This window comes from Doryrhamphus excisus, linkage group LG4 (genome assembly GCF_037039965.1).
Source record: "Doryrhamphus excisus strain RoL-2023G ecotype Guam linkage group LG4, RoL_Dexc_Guam_v1.1, whole genome shotgun sequence".
Taxonomy (NCBI): Eukaryota; Metazoa; Chordata; class Actinopteri; order Syngnathiformes; family Syngnathidae; genus Doryrhamphus; species Doryrhamphus excisus.
In genome coordinates, this window is record NC_136360.1 from 5,625,780 (window position 1) to 5,643,892 (window position 18,113).

The 18,113-nt window shown below is 40.0% G+C and overlaps 2 protein-coding genes and 1 long non-coding RNA gene across 7 annotated transcripts in view; 1 reads left to right on the forward strand and 2 right to left on the reverse strand.

The window, feature by feature from the left end:
• Positions 1–44: 44 nt before the first annotated feature.
• Positions 45–9,775, reverse strand: LOC144898348 (uncharacterized). The gene is made up of 3 exons (XR_013627259.1): positions 8,977–9,775; positions 4,633–6,177; positions 45–4,557 (listed from the first exon to the last, which is right to left on the reverse strand). It is a non-coding gene; the product is annotated as an uncharacterized LOC144898348 (long non-coding RNA).
• On the forward strand, positions 838–7,161 carry irf4l (interferon regulatory factor 4 like). 4 transcript variants are annotated; one of them, XM_058072305.2, is made up of 9 exons: positions 838–900; positions 998–1,236; positions 1,753–1,939; positions 2,400–2,476; positions 3,904–4,042; positions 4,122–4,223; positions 4,658–5,035; positions 5,648–5,760; positions 5,988–7,161. In XM_058072305.2, the coding sequence occupies exons 2-9, from the start codon at positions 1,039–1,041 to the stop codon at positions 6,141–6,143; spliced, it is 1,350 nt and encodes a 449-aa protein (XP_057928288.2). In that variant the 5' UTR covers positions 838–900; positions 998–1,038; the 3' UTR covers positions 6,144–7,161. The 4 variants fall into 4 exon arrangements, with proteins under 4 accessions (XP_057928288.2, XP_057928291.2, XP_057928290.2 ...); XM_058072307.2 differs by having other exon boundaries at positions 862–900; positions 1,037–1,236; XM_058072306.2 differs by having other exon boundaries at positions 874–900; positions 980–1,236.
• A 7-nt stretch (positions 9,776–9,782) lies between the features above and the next one.
• The window catches only part of exoc2 (exocyst complex component 2), a 44,929-nt gene continuing 36,598 nt past the window's right edge, over positions 9,783–18,113 (reverse strand). For both annotated transcript variants that reach the window (XM_058072298.2, XM_058072297.2), the window contains exons 17-28: positions 17,262–17,317; positions 16,392–16,472; positions 16,162–16,221; positions 15,638–15,699; positions 15,489–15,555; positions 13,614–13,730; positions 12,653–12,794; positions 11,969–12,024; positions 11,780–11,902; positions 11,520–11,581; positions 10,350–10,409; positions 9,783–10,275 (exon numbers count right to left, since the gene is read on the reverse strand). In XM_058072298.2, coding sequence (XP_057928281.2) covers positions 10,182–10,275; positions 10,350–10,409; positions 11,520–11,581; positions 11,780–11,902; positions 11,969–12,024; positions 12,653–12,794; positions 13,614–13,730; positions 15,489–15,555; positions 15,638–15,699; positions 16,162–16,221; positions 16,392–16,472; positions 17,262–17,317 — 980 coding nt within the window. In that variant the 3' untranslated portion in view covers positions 9,783–10,181. The remainder of the gene's footprint in view (positions 10,276–10,349; positions 10,410–11,519; positions 11,582–11,779; positions 11,903–11,968; positions 12,025–12,652; positions 12,795–13,613; positions 13,731–15,488; positions 15,556–15,637; positions 15,700–16,161; positions 16,222–16,391; positions 16,473–17,261; positions 17,318–18,113) is intronic.

Consider the following 18,113-nt stretch of genomic DNA (forward strand, 5'->3'; position numbering starts at 1 on the left):
AGCATTTCCTCCCCCCTCAAATTGTATTCACAAAATATGAGCATTTTTCATTGATGGGATCGCAAATCTGTGCAGTATTTTTTTTTTTTACTTTATCAGAGAACAAATGCAAATGTTGGAGGAAGAAATTCATATTGTGTCTACTGTCTATGATTGTACTACTACATACATACAATCATACACTACTGTGTATGATTGAAGGTACATATTTATACAATTGTGCAAAATATAAATACACATTTTTGTATTTACTTTGAATTGTTTCATCATTGATTTAGTTTTTATAAAACAGAAGTGGAAAACCAATAAACTGAAACATATTTTAATGCTTTTCATGCATTAAAAACCATTTTAAAGCATTTTAATTTAATTTATTTTACTCTGTTGTAACATAGGGTGTCCCATATTTATTTGTTATCGTGTCACTGATATTTTAGTATGTTGTTTCGTATTAATTCAAAAAATATAATAAGAACTATTGAACTGTATGCTATGTTAAACTGTATGTTAAAATGATCTTAGCACGGGTTTACCTGCCATTTTCTATATCTATTATTATCTATAAGTTATCTTTAAATTGGAATAAACTTCACCTTTGACTTTCTGTCTTTGTGTTCACATTGGTGTTACAAATGGTAAGGTGTTATTTCAAAGAATTGTAGGTGTGGGGGAGGCAGACGCTGGTAGGGTTTTCCCGGCTCTTGTGTCACTAAGGTGCAGCAAGACTAGCGTTGTAGGCTTCGAGACAACAGCATAAGCAGGTGCGTCCTCAGCATCCCCTGACCACGCCCACTTCCGATTTTACCACGCCCCCTGCTGCGCGTGCCAAAAGATTTAAGCAGTGTGATGATGGCAAGCCTGTTCACACCGACTGTTGTCAACTTTTACAGAGTTGGACAGGTAAGGCACCTTATTGTGTAAAACGTGCAAATTCTAGCTACTTAGAAGAGGTACTGTAAGTAATCATTAACTTGGATAGACATTTTATTGGCTATAGCTACAACGTTGGCGGTGAAAGTGCCGTCTATTTGGACAGATATGAACCCTGACGTTGACTACGGAGCTTCCGGGAGCAGCGGGAACGGAAAGTTGCGACAGTGGCTGATTGAACAGGTGGATTGTGGGAAATATGCCGGGTTGGTGTGGGAGAATGATGAGAAAACCATCTTCAGGATACCATGGAAACACGCCGGCAAACAGGACTACAACCGTGATGAGGACGCCGCGCTTTTCAAGGTAAGACGAAAAGTGAAATCAAACATCCGCCAACTGTGAGGAACATATTCATATAGTCCCTTTCACAACTTCATGTATAACCACGAACAGGCTAAAAACAACCCATGTGGAATAAGATGTTGTGGATATATTCCCCCAAACAGCTTTTTGTTATAGTTACAACACATAATCATTTCCACTTTTTACTGTTGTCTCGTGTAATTGTATTTTGCTGGCCAATAAAAAACTATTGCAAGTGGCCCCTGCTTCAGATACAGTAGAAAAATGTGATTTCTCCCAGCCAATGAGTTATGATTGACTATAATTAAATATATACTACACTACACACATATTAAAACATGCTACAATATCCTTGGAGATTCAAAATGTGGACATTGTAAGCACAGTGGTGAATTTGTAACTTTATAACCATTTGCAAATTATTGGAAATCTTCAAGTTAAAAATGAAGAAAATCTTAAAACATTGCTGGTTGAATCATGTTTGGTGTAAAGGTTCTAAAGGTGGTGTCCCTGTAGGCCTGGGCCTTGTTTAAAGGGAAGTATCGGGAGGGAATCGATAAGCCGGACCCGCCGACCTGGAAGACACGTCTCCGCTGTGCGCTCAACAAGAGCAATGACTTTGAGGAGCTTGTGGAGCGCAGCCAGCTGGACATCTCAGACCCTTACAAAGTATACCACATCATTCCAGAGGGTGCCAAGAAAAGTTAGTTACATGTCATATTATCCATACTGGGGTTATGTTGTAACAACATTCATCAGTATTCTTTAGAATGTAAGTCAGAGGTGTCCAATTTGTGGCCCACCGCTCATTTTTATTGGTCTTTGGCATACTGATTAATATGGTTAGATTTTACAATAATTTGTTTTATCACCATAACTAGCTAAGATGACAATGTTTCGTGAAGATAGTGTAGCATTTGTTGACCTACGTTAGTTTTAGCATCTTTAATGCACAAAATGTATCCAAGTGGTTCCCTGCAACCCTTTTTTGTATACGCACCTCACTGAAGACGTTTGGACACCCCTAAGTTAAAATTATGTTTAATAAAATGTCAATGACATCTCATAAAAATTGAGCCAAAAACCACCAGTTAACTGCCAGATCTAACTGTACTGACTGTCATTTAAAACAAACATAATGTGTTACTCTGACTAACTTTCAGGAACCAGAGAAGAGGACAGTCCTTTGAGTCCCAAGAGCTATCCAGTGCACCATGCTTACCCAGCCCTGCAGACTCAGGTGATTCTCTCCGCAAAGAAACAGTGGATAAGAAAGCCCATGCTGGTAATTTATGCATGACCTCCATTTAAGGAACAACAAGGTCCTAGTTAGGGTTGTAAATCTATGTATGGTAGATGATTCAATACGCATATAGCTACAGGGTTTACAATAAGATAAAAAAAAAACGTATGTAGTCGTCCCTCGTTTATCACGGTCAATTGGCTCCAGTCCTGACTGTGGTAAGTGAATTTCCACGAAGTAGGATTTAATATTGAATAATAGAATATGTTTGTACTTAGAACTTAGACTTTCTAAATACAGTTTTTAACATTATTAGAGCCCTTTAGTCATGAAATAACACCCCTATAGTCACCTTTACACTCCTATTATTGTATATTGCATATACCTGCAGTATATAAACCACATTGCACAGGCTGCAGGACTGCTGCAGGGACATGACAGATGTCCGCTGCTACTGTGCTAGGTAGTTAGCATCTCCAATTTACTAAAAACTTAAGTGTTTCAAATGGAGTGGGGAAGAACAAAGTAAAAGTTACCACACATACGGCATGGGAGGAGAATTTTTTTACTCTATTATGTCGGACATGCCATGGCTGACTCTGCTATGCTTTTTCCACTACTCTGACCTATAAATGTTGTTAGAATGTTGTATTCTCGTGTTAAACAATGCCAAAGTTTCAGATAATGAGGTTTTCTCATATGGAAATGAGCCCTCACAAGGGTTGTGGGGGGTGCTGGAGCCTATCCCAGCTGTCTTCGGGCGAGAGGCGGGGTACACCCTGGACTGGTTGCCAGCCAATCACAGGGCACACATAGACAAACAACCATTCACACTCACATTCATACCTATGGACAATTTGGAGTTGCCAATTAACCTAGCATGTTTTTGGAATGTGGGAGGAAACCGGAGTCCACGGAGAAAACCCACACATGCACGGGGAGAACATGCAAACTCCACACAGAGTGGCATTGAACTCGGATCTCCTAGCTATGAGGTCTGCACGCTAACCACTCGAACGTTGTGCAGCCCCAACTCAATAAAAAGGGTAAAAAAAAATTGCATAATAGTCCCAAAAAAAGGTCCATAAAGGTCTCACATCAAATACTTCAGTCAGTACACTTCATTATACAGTATATCTGTGTACATTGTGTACTTAGTTCCTGAGTATGCAAATTTTGACAGTGTAGTGTCACAAATCAATTACTGTTTTTGTGCACTCATCAGAAATATAATATATACCCTCTTCTTTTTTTGTTCACAACTTTCCACAACCAAGAGTTTCTCCTCATCTGCCATTATTTCAATTTAGTCCCTCCCTTTCCCCCACGTAGCCAAGATGGCAAACATTTAGGGTGGTAAGTGGCTATCATGTGCATTAATCATTTTCGAGATGATTAACTGTTTGTTGTGTCTTTCTCTAAAGATGCCACAGTACATTCCTCCTCCAGAATGTAGCTGGAGAGACTTCAGTCAGGAGCAGACCTCCTTGTCAGAACTGCCTTTTACACAGTGCCCTTGTCCCCCCAGAAGCCTGCAATGGCAGGTCCCTCCCATGGATAATGGTATGGTGCTCACGCACATTGACACTGGACATACATTACATCTTCTGAGCACAGGTCTGACACACTACTGTATGTGCAGGATACCAATTTCGAGCCTCAATTTATTCCTATGGTCCAGCTGACGCCCAGCCTTCACCATTTAGCCTGGATGCCAGCATCAGATCAGCAGAAGCACTCCCAGGTAAACCATAGCCAGTATTATAATTATCTGTTACAATGTTGTATTCTTGTGTTAAACAATGCCAAAGCGTCAGATAATGAGGTTTGCGCATTTGCAATTGAGCCCTGGAAGACGTTTTGGATGGCTCCACATGCTCGGTTTTACAGAGTTCTACTGACGTCAGTGCAGTCCAGAATTGTTTATATGGGCTGCAGATTGCCTTCACTCAGTAAATGCGGACCTATCTGGAAGTTTTTGGGAGCATTTGGGAGAGTGAGGATCGGGGGCGGAGTAAATTAAACAGACTATCTGGGTCAGAAGCAGGAAGTCCATGGAAACACCAGAGGTGCAGAATCTGGAAGATCGAAAGAAAGCTTTCTGTTTGAGTCAGACAAATGACATAAAAGAGGAAACATTTACTAACACCTACCTTTATTTTCATGTTCTCCATCCAGATGCACGCCTCCATATCAGTGTGTATTTCCGGGACAATCTGGTGAAGGAAGTGACTACCTCCAGCCCAGAAGGGTGTCACATAACTCCAGGCTCCCCAGAGGATAAGCACTATGTGTCGGCAGGAGGCCATGATGTGGTGCCCCTGCCAGTTGAAACCCTCTTAGCTCAGAGGAGAGCGGATGAGCGTGCCCCAAGTCCTTTGTCCTCCTTGGAGAGAGGTGTGCTGTGTTGGATGGCCCCAGATGGACTGTACGCTCGGCGGCTGTGTGAGAGCAGAGTGTACTGGCAGGCGGGGTCGACGCCCTATGGAGACAAGCCTAAAAAGCTTGAGAGAGAGGTCACCTGTAAACTCCTTCACACACAGGATTACCTCACAGGTATGGCTAGCTGGCAGCTGCACAGTTGATACATACTTTTACATACATATTTTTGCAATAACATGGCTGGCTATAATGCCAGGTGTAAAGTCCAGATCGTCTAGTAAAGTCCAGATTGGTTTTCGCATCTTTAATGCACAAAGTGTGTATAGTAGCAAAATAATATATCCAGCCATGTGACGATTAAATTAATTCAATTAAAAACATGTTCCAACTGTAACCCGAAACTCGCTAAATACTTCTGGTGAGTCATCAGGGCGCTTTTTAGTATTCGACTTTAATTTAGTTTCTGTGAAAATGCCATTTAAAAGTCATTTTAGATACCAAGACATCATGTGATCAAAACCTGAGGCAAAGTCCCCCAAAGCTAGTATCAACAGCTGTGGCAGACAACTTTGCAAGCTGTGTTGTATGATGCATCATGTGATTTCTACACACCGTCTTAAGGGTCCCCACCCACATGCTCTGACAGCCTTGTAGACTTCAGTCTAACTGAGTTGTCACCAGGACTTTCCTTCTGAGTCACCCCAAAGGTCACACCACAAACCAACGTTACCAACACTACATGGCTTTTACAAGAGGTAATTATTGTTTCTCTTTTCTAACTATCAGAGATCCAGACGTACGGGCTACATGGTCGACCACCAAGTCGTTTCCAGGTTCTGCTGAGTTTCGGAGAGGAGTGTTTTGACCCCCACAGACAAAGAGCAGCCCTCACTGTTGAGGTGACTCACAGACACTTCATTATAATTCTACATTCTACAGACAAAATAAAATATGTTGGTCGTGGTTGCACAGAAATGAAGAAAATATACAATAATCCCTCTTCGTATAATTATCACAAGTTCCTTGTGTAGTTTTTAGATAAAGGATAGGGATTGGTTATTTTCTTACATCTTTCATTTCCAACAATCCACACTCAGAAAGACCAACACTGATGCTCCTCTCACAGGTGGAGCCCCTGTTTGCCAGGCAGCTCTTCTTCTACTCCCAGCAAACCACTGGACATTTCTACCACAGCTATGAGCAGACAGGACTCACAGAACACTTCAGCTTCTCTGAGGACCTCCACAGGGCCATCACACAGCATCACAGCCTGCAAGAGTGACCTGAGCAACCTAATGGATCCTTGAGCAAAGCACCTTCACAGAAGACCAGGCAAGGATTTGTATTTTATGACAATATTCTCAGGACACAATTCAAGATGGGTGACCTGAACTCTCACCATGATACAGATTGTACTGTTTTTTTTTTTTAAAGAAATGCAGTGCAACCTCGTGTTGTTTACAATTAGAAACTGACCTAAATATACCTCAAGAGGCATGCAATAACAAAATTGATCATCATGCATGAAGTCATGTGAGATTTCTCACAAAATCTGAGGATGTACAAAAAGGATTAACCTCTTAAGTGTAGTTAACGTTTTCATTGGCTTTATTTTGACTGTGTATTTTTTGTGATGCTACCAGTTATTGTAACAAGGAAAAGTATGATAATGATGATGATCATATCGCAAGCTATTTATGATAGCTGCCACAGAAGACACAGTACAACTCCAAATAAGACTGGAAATAATCCATAAAGTGCAGTTGAAGTGCGGTTATTTTTGCTGTAGACTGAGTCTGGTAACTTTGTCACAGGGTGGATTAGTGTTTAGCATGTAAGCCACACAGTCATGAGATCTGGAAAATCTGGGTTCAAATCTATGTTAGACAGCTCTGTGTGGAGTTTGTATGTTTTCCCCGTGTGCGCGTGGGTTTTATACAACGATACTTCGGTTTCCTCCCACATTCCAAAAACATGCTAGGTTAATTGGTGACTCCAAATTGTCCATAGGTATGAATGTGAGTGTGAATGGTTGTTTGTCTATATGTGCCCTGGGATTGCTGGCGACCAGTCCAGGGTGTACCCTGCCTCCTACCCAAAGTCAGGTGGGATAGAGTCTAGCATACTCCAGCGAGACTAGTCGGGATTAAGCGGCATAGCAAATTGATGCACATTTGTATGCAAACTGAAAGTAATATTAAAAAATATCCTATTCAAATGTGTCTGAATGTATGAAACCATTTTGCAATTATTTGCCTATTATGGGCAACTGTCCTCTGTATGAATGTACAATATATAGAGTATGTACAGTGCATCTGGAAAGTATTCACAGCGCTTCACTTTTTCTACATTTTGTCATGTTACAGCCTCATTCCAAACTGAATTAAATTAATCTCTTACCTCAAAATTCTACACAAAATACTCCATTATGACAATGTGAAAAAAGGTTTTTTTGACATGTTTTGAATTTATTAAAAATAGAAAACAAAAAAATCACATTTACATAAGTATTCACAGCCTTAGCTATGAAGCTGAAAATTGAGCTCAGGTGCATCTTTTTTCCACTGATCATCCTTGAGATCTTTCTACAGCTTAATTGGAGTCCACCTGCAGTAAATTCAGTTGATTGGACATGATTTGGAAATATAATAACTGTCTATATAAGGTCCCACAGTTGACTGTGCATGTCAGAGCACAAACACCAAGCATGAAGTCAAAAGAACTGTCTGTAGACCTGCGAGACAGGATTGTCTTGAGGCACAAATCTGGGGAAGGATACAGAAACATTTCTGCTGCTTTGAAGGTCCCAATGAGCACAGTGGCCTCCATTATTCGTAAATGGAAGACGTTTGGAACCACCAGGACTCTTCCTAGAGCTGGCCGGCCTTCTAAACTGAGCGATCGGGGAAGAAGGGCCTTAGTCAGGGAGGTGACCAAGGCCCCGATGGTCACTCTGTCAGAGCTCCAGCGTTCCTCTGTGGAGAGAGGAGAGCCTTCCAGAAGGACAACCATCTCTGCAGCAATCCACCAATCAGGCCTGTATGGTAGAGTGGCCAGACGAAAGCCACTCCTTAGTAAAAGGAACATGGCAGCCCGTCTGGAATTTGCCAAAAAGCACCCGAATGACTCTCAGACCATGAGAAACAAAATTCTATGGTCTGATGAGACAAAGATTGAACTCTTTGGTGTGAATGCCAGGCGCCATGTTTGGAGGAAACCAGGCACTGCTCATCACCAGGTCAATACCATCCATACAGTGAAGCATGGTGGTGGCAGCATCATGCTGTGGGGATGTTTTTCAGCAGCAGGAACTGGCAGACTAGTCAGGATAGAAGGAAAAATGAATGCAGCAATATATAGAGATATCCTGGATGAAAACCTGCTCCAGAGTGCTCTTGACCTCAGTAGACTGGTCATGTACCTTGACCATATAGACAGTAGACATTAGCACACAGCCAAGATCTCAAAAGAATTGCTTCAGAACCACTCTGTGAATGTCCTGGAGTGGCCCAGCCAGAGTCCAGACTTGAATCCGATTGAACATCTCTGGAGAGATCTGAAAATGGCTGTGCACAGACGTCTCCCATCCAACCTAATGGAGCTTGAGACTTATTGCAAAGAAGAATGGGCAAAACTGCCTAAAGATAGGTGTGCTAAACTTGTGGGATCATATTCAAAAAGACTTGAGGCTGTAATTGCTGCCAAAGGTGGATCAACAAAGTATTAAGCAAAGGCTGTGAATACTTATGTAAATGTGATATTTTTGTTTTCTATTTTTAATACATTCACAACATGTCAAAAAAACCTTTTTTCACATTGTCATAATGGAGTATTTTGTGTAGAATTTTGAGGTAAGAGATTAATTTAATACAGTTTGGAATGAGGCTGTAACATGACAAAATGTAGAAAAAGTGAAGCGCTGTGAATACTTTCCGGATGCACTGTATTGCTAGTTTGGAAGGTCACCTCAGCGTATTTAGTACTACATATTTGTATGTATTTGCCACTGAAATGTAATGGTTAGCAAGTCAGGCTGCAGTAATAAATTGACAATCTGGTATGCATTTTTAAGTAAAAGTAAAACAAAATAAAAAAAACAATATCAGAAACCCAACCTCTCTGCACCAAACTCTAACACTGCCAGGTGGCTACAGTATCCTTGAGCATCTTAAAGGATGTGCACGTCTGAAAACAACAGTAATAAGCAAACAGTTTAGTGGTGTTATGATATGGAATGGTTCATAGTGCTTTGGCTGAAAGACGAGGATCAATGTTTCTCCTGCTACTTCCTCCTCCTAATAAGCTGCAGGAATAAAAGGTAAAGACTTTTATTTTTTTTAACTACTGTTTGATTTAATTCTTATACTTAAACATACTCCATTTAAAGTTAAGTTTTTAAATACAGGTTACTCTTGCACTAACAGTCTGCTTCCTTTGCATCCACACTATAGCCAGAACAGGCGTGTGCAGTCTTTTCTGTTTACTGCTTGATGTAACAGAACTGATGGACCCCACCCCACACACACCCTTTGTTCACTCTGTGGGTAGTTGTGCTGGGCGTGAAAAGGTGACATGTCAGACGGTACGGAGGAAGTGGTAAGCACAGATGAATGGCTGCACCCGCTTGGTTTGAAGGGAGGCAAACACGCACACCAACTGTCTGCAAAAATATACCATTGTGTTCCATTCAAGAGTAACAACTGGATATTTACCGTAAATAGCTGTAATATCTGGATAGTTATTGTACCTGGCTATAATAGTTGGCTTTATAATTTTTGGTTGCTGTGGTGCAACTATATTGTTTTACCTGCAGGAACTACAATATTGGTAAGAAATATACTTTGGTGTTTAGTACATAGACTCCAACTAGCAGTTGTATGGTTTGATGAGAAGTAAAATGTAGTAGAAGATTTGTTGCAGAAGACACAGCAGGGACTGTAAATACTTTGTATTGGGCCTGGTGGGTCAATGGTGTAAAAATGTATAACCTTGGTAATTATTGATGAAATGAGACAAAGAAAGACAATATCAGAAGCCAAAAACTTACCACTTCCACACTAAATATGAAGAGAACTTTTTGATGAATTAGAAATATTCGAACCGCAAGGGACAACTGTATCCCATTGGAAAGCTCACCAGGAGTAGAATACAGAGGAAAACATTATTTTATGAATACAATTACATGCGTCAATCACTGTTTAAAAAAAAAATGTGGTTTGCATGGTACTGGGTTAGAGCATTTGCTTTGTTACATTTTTATGGACAATTGAAAATCAAAGTGACAATGTTGATTGCAGGAAAACAAGAAAAAAAGTAGGTTTTATCTTTTCACAGGCTGGACACAGGATGGTTGGAAGCAGGTGAGCTGCAGCTGCATGCTGCTCTTAAACTTATTCAACAGCTCTTCCAGTAACCTGACAGATGACATGAAGCAGAGGACAGTCAGTATAGACCACTGTAGCATCAACACGTGCAGAAGCACCCTCACTTTTTATCGGATCCACTGTGTAACTGAGGCAGGACATCCATCGCTTGTTTGAAGCTGGTGCTGCAATGAAAAATTTGTTGTTAGATGAAGAATTGCATTACTTATATTAAAAAAAGACTAAGCAATTTATTGTAAGAATCATCAAAGTGGAAATAGGCTGTTAATCAGCTGTCCAAATGAATGAAAAAATGATTAGCTGTATAACAGAGGCCTCGGTTGGAGGTTGGACAGATAGTCAATTGAAACTTCTTCAAAGATCCTGAATTCCTGTTTGGAATGTGCAGGAGAGCACCAGACATGGGACATTGAAAGGTGGAAGAGTGTTTTATTCTCTAATGTGAAAAAAATGGAACCTTGAGACAAGGCATGACAAGGAGATCCCACCTGAAGTTTTTTTTTCTCCAAATGACACAGTTAAGGGGGCACCACTATGATCTGGAGTGCTTTTTCCTTCAATGGAGCTTCAGGTTGTGCAGGGGCATAAACAGCAACTGGGTATGTGGAGATCCCTCATGACTGAAGGCCCTCATCTGTGTGGTAATGACTGGTAATGACTTCTTCCAGAAGAATATCGTCACTCTTTAAGATCATCTTGCATGTTCTAAATCCAACTGAGAACATTTGGGGATGAATGGGAAGGGAGGGGACCTTACTGGGATTTGAACCTACGCTGTCTGCACGACAAGCAGCAGCAATGTATACCACTACACCAGTGTCAGTGTTAACAAATGTGACCAATAACAACTGAAGGCTTGGGCTTTAGAACTGGGGTACCAAAATTAATCTGGCCCTTCACTTCAATCAGAATTACTTTCCAGTTATGTAATTGCGTCATAAATATGAAAAAAATACAAATCAGAATCAGCGTTAATACAAGACAAGCTATAGAGATATTGCACATGACTGAAATGTTGGAAATGTGACTTCTTTGGATTGAAAAAAAAAATCACATGAAGAGTAAGAGACACATTGACAGAGACAGCAGAGTGAGTGCGACAGCAGAACCAGGTTGCTTTCACTTCCTTTCATTCAACCCACCAAGTTGCACAAATATGGATTGAAGTGAGGTGTGTGTGTGAGTAAGATTTATGTGTGTGACATACACCGCCATAAATCACGAGCTAGGTTCCAGTGTGGCAGCATGTTGGGGGTGGTGGGTGCTGCACTTACTTGCTTTCAGCGTTTAGGTATGCAGCGATGGCATCTCTCAGAGCACAAAGTTCAAGTCGAGCCTGGAAATGAAGGTTGCAGGTGCAAATGTTACATATTGGACAACCCGACCAGCACAATCCCACTGCTGTTAGTGGTTGGCAGATTGGAGTAAAACAGGCCATTATCAAAATAGGTAAAATCCTCCATAAGTGTGGGGTTTGACTTATGAGTCAGGGGTCTGACTATGAGTGGATAAAGTGAGTGTGTCATGCAAATACCTGCAGAGCGCCATTTCTGCTGAAGGATGACACGCACTGTATGAGACGACACATCTCATCTGCAACTGTTGCAACAATTTTGGACAGCACACAAGGAACCAAATCCTTGGAGACTGTAAACACCTGGCCGATGGAGAGTTGGAGATGTTAAAACAAATAAGAAAGTAAAAGTGTTGATGTCCATTGTACCTCAGCATGAACTGTGATGATGCTCATCAGGGCTTCCTTTAAGTAGCTCCTTACACCTACAGAACAAGAAACGTATATCTTCATGAAATATCTCCATGCTTTTGTCTAACATCAACATGGGCATTATTTGTTATTTGTTACGATGGTATTATATTAAACATGGATTCCCTATAATGTTGCACTAACATACAAACAACATGAAACACAAACTGTGAGCGCAACATGAAAGTATCATATCCTACAACTGACCAAAATGTTCCTCTTTCACATCCAGCTTGCGCACATTTGTTGGAAAAAGGTCCAACTTCATCATCATCATCATCATCATCATCAATGCTGTCATTCAAAACTGTGTTGTGAGATTACCCACGTCTCACATTTTGTCACGACCCGTGTGAAGAACTATATGCTAAACCACACATACTCTGTGGCTTTAACAAGACCAAAATAATGATCTCAGAGGAGTTACAGTAAGTCTTTAAGAGCTGTACTTTACACATGACACATCACACACGGCAAATCGTGACAATAAAGCAGACCAGTGATATGAAGTTCTCCTCCTACAGGTCTGCACAAACAGGGTCACTTACCTGCATTTTGGGGGAATTCCTCCCCATTGCAAACACATCCTTCCACAGCAATTCTTTTTAAGAGTATGTGGGTCTCTACTGTGTAAGTAAGTACCTGTGGGAGTTGGACAGTCTCTCCAGTCAAAGTATCCAGCGTAGATGCCCGGCTCTAGGGCACCTGCAATAGGGTCAGCTCGCCTCTCAATGTATGCGTCAAAGAGTTTTTCATCCAGTTCCCGAACTGCCAGCATGCTTACCTGGAAAGTGGATCACAAGCAGAACCAAGACTCAGTGAGGTACAGAGATCCTTAGACCCAAAACTTAAAGACGAGTTAAAGCTGTCATTGTTCAGGTGTTTCGGGCACTACTTTTTTTCTAATGCTTTGGAAAGTTTGTACAGTGATGCTGCTAATTTATGGCTAAATATTAAATTTCCCATGATGCTAGAGTGCATCTTCAGGAAGTAGTAGTTTATCACGTTACGCAGCAATTGTTGACACATCTTAGGTAAGTTTGATCAAGTGTAGAATTGCAGCAGCTTCTGTTTGAGACTGAATGAAGAGGATAGCTCAAGCTAAATGGCGAGACAATGAACGAGGGAACGACATTGAGATTGACAAAAGTGTGTGACAAAGGGATTATGAGGATGTTCAATTGTGATGCTTTTCAAAACAAATATAGTGGATTTAGTTCCCTGGGGACAGCAACAAATGACTTTTCTGGTATGGTGTTGTTTAACTAGCCATATTACACTTATTATTGCACTTTTCGGCACTGTTTGGCAAAAAGCATTTATTTAAAATACCCCATGTTCCAACATGGACACATCCCAAACTATATTCTGACAACAACTGATTTAATATGTTCTTGCTTTGTGATTCAGACATTAGTCACTGTGTGGAATTTAATGTCCTCACTGTATGTGTGATGATAAGGCATACAGATTGATCTGATTAGTCTTACTATTGACACGAGTGCAGATGAGTCATTTATTCAGAAGACGATGAAGATCACAGTAGTCAGAAAGTACATTTTGAGTAACTTTACAATGAAAGAGCCTGGAACATTACACTAACCTGTGTGATCTTCTCAGTGCCTGTAAATCCATGTTTCTCAAAGTGATCAGCCAGATTGAGGAAAGTGTGTCTCTCCAGGTAATTACAGTTACTCAGTAGGATCAGCAAACGTTGCTCCTGAATTGACAAAAAACACACTGATACAATACTGTTTTTATTTGATCATTGTGTCTGTATCACTAAACATGCCAACACTATTATACTGATAATCCTGAAGGAGAACGTTCGGTATTCTGTTAGTGACCTAAAGTACTAACTATAAAAGCAATCTTCACTCGCTAAATGTACTGCAAAAAGGTCAGTAAGGATAATTCATAATGCCGCCTACAGAGAACATACTAACTCATTATTTCTAAAATCACAAATACCTAAACTTGCTGATATAGTTCATCTTCAAATAGCTAAAATAATGCGTAAGGCTAAAAATAACCAATTACCTAAAAATTGTAGTTTTTTCTACAAGAGAGGAGAAATATGATCTCAGGGAAGAACTAAATTTGAAACACTTGGTTATGCTATGCTAGGACTACGTTAAAAAGCCATAGCATTTGAGTATGTGGAATCAAACTATGGAATGGATTGAGTAAGGACCTCAAACAATGCGCAACGATGAGCCAATTCAAGAAACAATACAAGCAGTTGATGTTTGTTAAATACAAGGATGAAGAGCCATGAACCAGTCATGATGTTCTATGCATATCACTATATTGACACTTACTATGGTACCCATTATGTCATTGGATGGTCATATCACCTCGTACTTTTGTATGAGGTACATTATAAAAATTAAAATAAAAAAAAACCTTAAACTGTATTATGGAAAGCAGGAAGTGAACAAATGTAACAGTTACTGATTGTAAAAGTACCAGATGGAGGGGTAGGATTTAATAAGCTTTGCTTCTTCCTACTCCTTTTGGACATGTGGAACTGTGAACTGATTATGTGATGCACTCAATTGTAATCTGATGCTTGTTCAAATGAAATAATACCATTACCATTACCATAAAACTGAAACAAACTTTGGTTCTGAAGCAGGACAATGACCCAAAACATACCAGTAAGTCCACCTCTGAATAACTGAAGAAAATCAACTTTGGAGTGGTCTAATCGAAGTCCTGACTTGAATCCAATTGAGATGCTGCGGCATGACCTTAAAAAGGCGGTTCATGCTTAAAAGCCTCCCAATGTGGCTGAATTACAACAATTCTGCAAAGATGAGTGGGCCAAAGAGACTCACTGCAAGTTATCGGAAATGCTTGATCGCAGTTGTTGTTGTTAAGGGTGGAACAACCAGTTATTAGGTTTACGGGAGCAATAACTTTTTTTTCCCCCACACAGGGCCGTGTTGGTTTGTTTTTTTCTTCCTTAATAATAATGAGCTGAAACATTTAAGCGTGACAATCATGTAATATCGTTACTATATAATTATACCTTCAGTCCATTATCATTAGAATCTATTGAATAATGATTAATGCTATACAATGTTTATAATACAATTATCATATGTGATTTTCAAATGAAAAAATAAAAAATAAAAAGGAGACTGGCTGCTTTACATCTGCTAACCAAGACTATTTGGGCCGGGGAAACCCCATCTGCACTCGCCCCATTTCCCTTTACCAGAAGCACACTACAAACAGTGTCTCCTCCTCCTCCTTTCCTTTCCCAGCGCATACGCTTTTAACAAAACATCTAAATAACTTACAAGAAAGGACGTGTTTGCTTCTGGTCCATAACCAGTAAATAGGTTGATAACATTTTTTGGTTAAATGATTTAAGATCGGTTCAAGACTGTTGCTGCCATCCTTAACCACAAGACAACTGTGTGTTGACATGTAGACTTTCAAAAAAATAAAAAGCAAAGACTGAACTTACAGAAGTGGGACTGAAGCACTCTTGCATGTTGGTAAACAGATCCATAGAGGAAAGATCCATTGATAGGCTACAGCAAACACAAAACAGATTTAACACATAATGAGTGAATTCTACTGCTGATACACACTGTAACATTTCCCAATACTTACTGAGATGGGGTCATGTTTCCATCTCTTTTTGTGCTCTGCTGCTCCAGGCAGTTGATGAAAACCTGAATTGAACACATGATGCTCAGACATGATAATCACCATATTCTGAATATCCTCAAAAGCAACATTCTCTTTTTTTCCACCAAAAAGCTGGACTCCGAAGACAAAATACTTCTGTTCATACATTCTGTTGCCTGGATTGTTTTGTGTCATATGCTGGCCAAATGCATTATTTCTATACATATTACACTTAATATTCCATGTTTTTAATGACCGGTAAATTACTTTGATTTGGCATTGACAATCTCTAAAAGATGGACACAGCGACACAGTAGCATTCATTAATTCATTTTCTACCACTTATCCTCACAAGGGACGTGGGCGTGCTGGAGCCTATCACAGCCCGTCTTCGGGCGAGAGGCATGGTACACCCTGGACTGGTCGCCAGCCAATCACACAGCACATACAGACAAACAACCATTCAGACCACTGACACAGTAGTTTGAAGAACAAAATGTACTTGCTTTCATGATGCTAACACAGAGCTCTGTGGCTTGGTCCTGCACTTGGTCCAGCTGTAGTATCTGCAGAAACACAAAAGTACATAAGTAAAATATGACCTGCTCTAATTCCTTTTAGTTTTATTACAGAATTAATTCTTAGTTTTAGTTCTTTTGTAAAGGAAGGGTAAAAAATTAAGCAACATTATGAAATATACATAGACATATTTCTGTCATCATGATCACTATCTTACATTGATCTCCCCTGGTTTGATCTCCAGCGGCTCTCTCAGTGATTGCAGCATCTGGATCATACACTGTTCAAATTGTGATGGCTGAAAAAAATAGAAATAAGGGACCAAGCAAACATGACAAAAACATCCTTCAGAAATGTGTTTGTCACAAATGGATAACAGGATTATTCAACAAATTGCTTGCTTGATTGCTTATCTGAGGAGTTGAATCACAGCAACTGAACCTGATTGATTTTCTCAAAGATGTTTCACCTCTCCTTCAAGTCCAAGTCCAGGCATTGTCATTCAAATCCTCCGCTATACCATGTAGTGAAAACCTTTACACACACTTGTCGGCACTTGTTGTTGAAGGACCATTGTGGTTCCCCCAACGGAACTAGCTGAGAACCTGTGTGTTAAATAATTCCCCCCGCAACCTGTGTGAACTAAGCAAATTTACATTATAATCCTACTACAAAATTTTGATAATCCTCAGAGATACACGATGCACTTCAGTGCCTCATCAGTGCACAATGTAATGCTTAATACAAGGAAGACAGAGGATAGATACAGAGTTGTTCATTGTTCTGTGTCCATTCCACAAACAATATGGCACCCACTCACACACAATAAAGGTGATTAAATGATTCCCTGGCTTGAATCTGTCTATAGTGTCCCATCCCACTATCTATTCTGCACAAAGATTGCGCCATCACCACGTGGATGCTGCGTTTGGGCACTGTTTGGCCATACAATAAGAGAGAAAGTGTACGAAAACCATGACATATAATTTAGTAGAAAAACAAAAAAAAAAACAGAGGTTCCACTGTATATTGAAGAAATATAAATTTCATTAATAAACGTCAACAATGACATACACTACTTCCTTACCAGCCTGGTAATTCCCTCTACAACCCAGTCCTCCTTCTCAGCAAGCCTCTTGACATCTGAAAAACACACAAATTAACTTCAACCAATGATTTCTTTTAATAACACAATCATAAACATGTTCAGGTAAACGGCTAAACAGAAAGATAATACAAAGTATTAAGTCGGCTTTATTCACAGTTTGTCACAATGTTAAGGATGCTTTGAGTGATGGATGGATGGATAGTTGTTAGAGGGAGAATTACTGTAGACCAATTTCCACGTCTAAGAACAGCAGAACTGTTTTTGAAAGCCGGCTGCATTTCATATTTGAGATGGGATGTTTTTCCAATAGAAACAAACATCAATTTACCTAATTGTATTTATATATCTAGAAATATATTTGTAAACTCAATTACCCAATACAAATAATCTCTCAGTCAAGATCACTAAGAACAAAGAGTGAGTACATCAAGTGAAAGCAAGGCACTCTTCTCAAAATAACCATGCCTAACCACAAGTGAAACTGAGCACAATAAGGTTAAGTCTAATAACACTCTCTCTATTACTTCATTAAGTGGGCACCCACACAGCAACAAAACAACGTGTTGACTAAAACACCAAAAGCACACAACGCTTGGCTAGTGGTGGGCCACTGCTCCATGACCCAAGCACGACACACTTCCTGTCCTCTGGCACGATTAGAATAGACGGGCAAGGCACAACACGATTCCATGCATGCAACGAAATAAGAATGAAAATATCGGAATGCAATCAAGCATTTGTGAAAACTGGCAATAGCTCTGTTTGTCATATTTGCAGCCTCGGACCATTACACTACCACCACCGGATTTTACTGTTGGAATAACATTGTTT

What these genes read in the sequence shown, in the direction of transcription:
- irf4l (XM_058072305.2), top strand. Translation starts at nt 1,039, where the DNA reads ATGAACCCTGACGTTGACTACGGAGCTTCCGGGAGCAGCGGGAACGGA. An exon ending in AGGACGCCGCGCTTTTCAAG is followed by an intron (nt 1,237 to 1,752) that starts GTAAGACGAAAA and finishes GTGTCCCTGTAG; the next exon opens with GCCTGGGCCTTGTTTAAAGG. An exon ending in GGTCCCTCCCATGGATAATG is followed by an intron (nt 4,043 to 4,121) that starts GTATGGTGCTCA and finishes CTGTATGTGCAG; the next exon opens with GATACCAATTTCGAGCCTCA.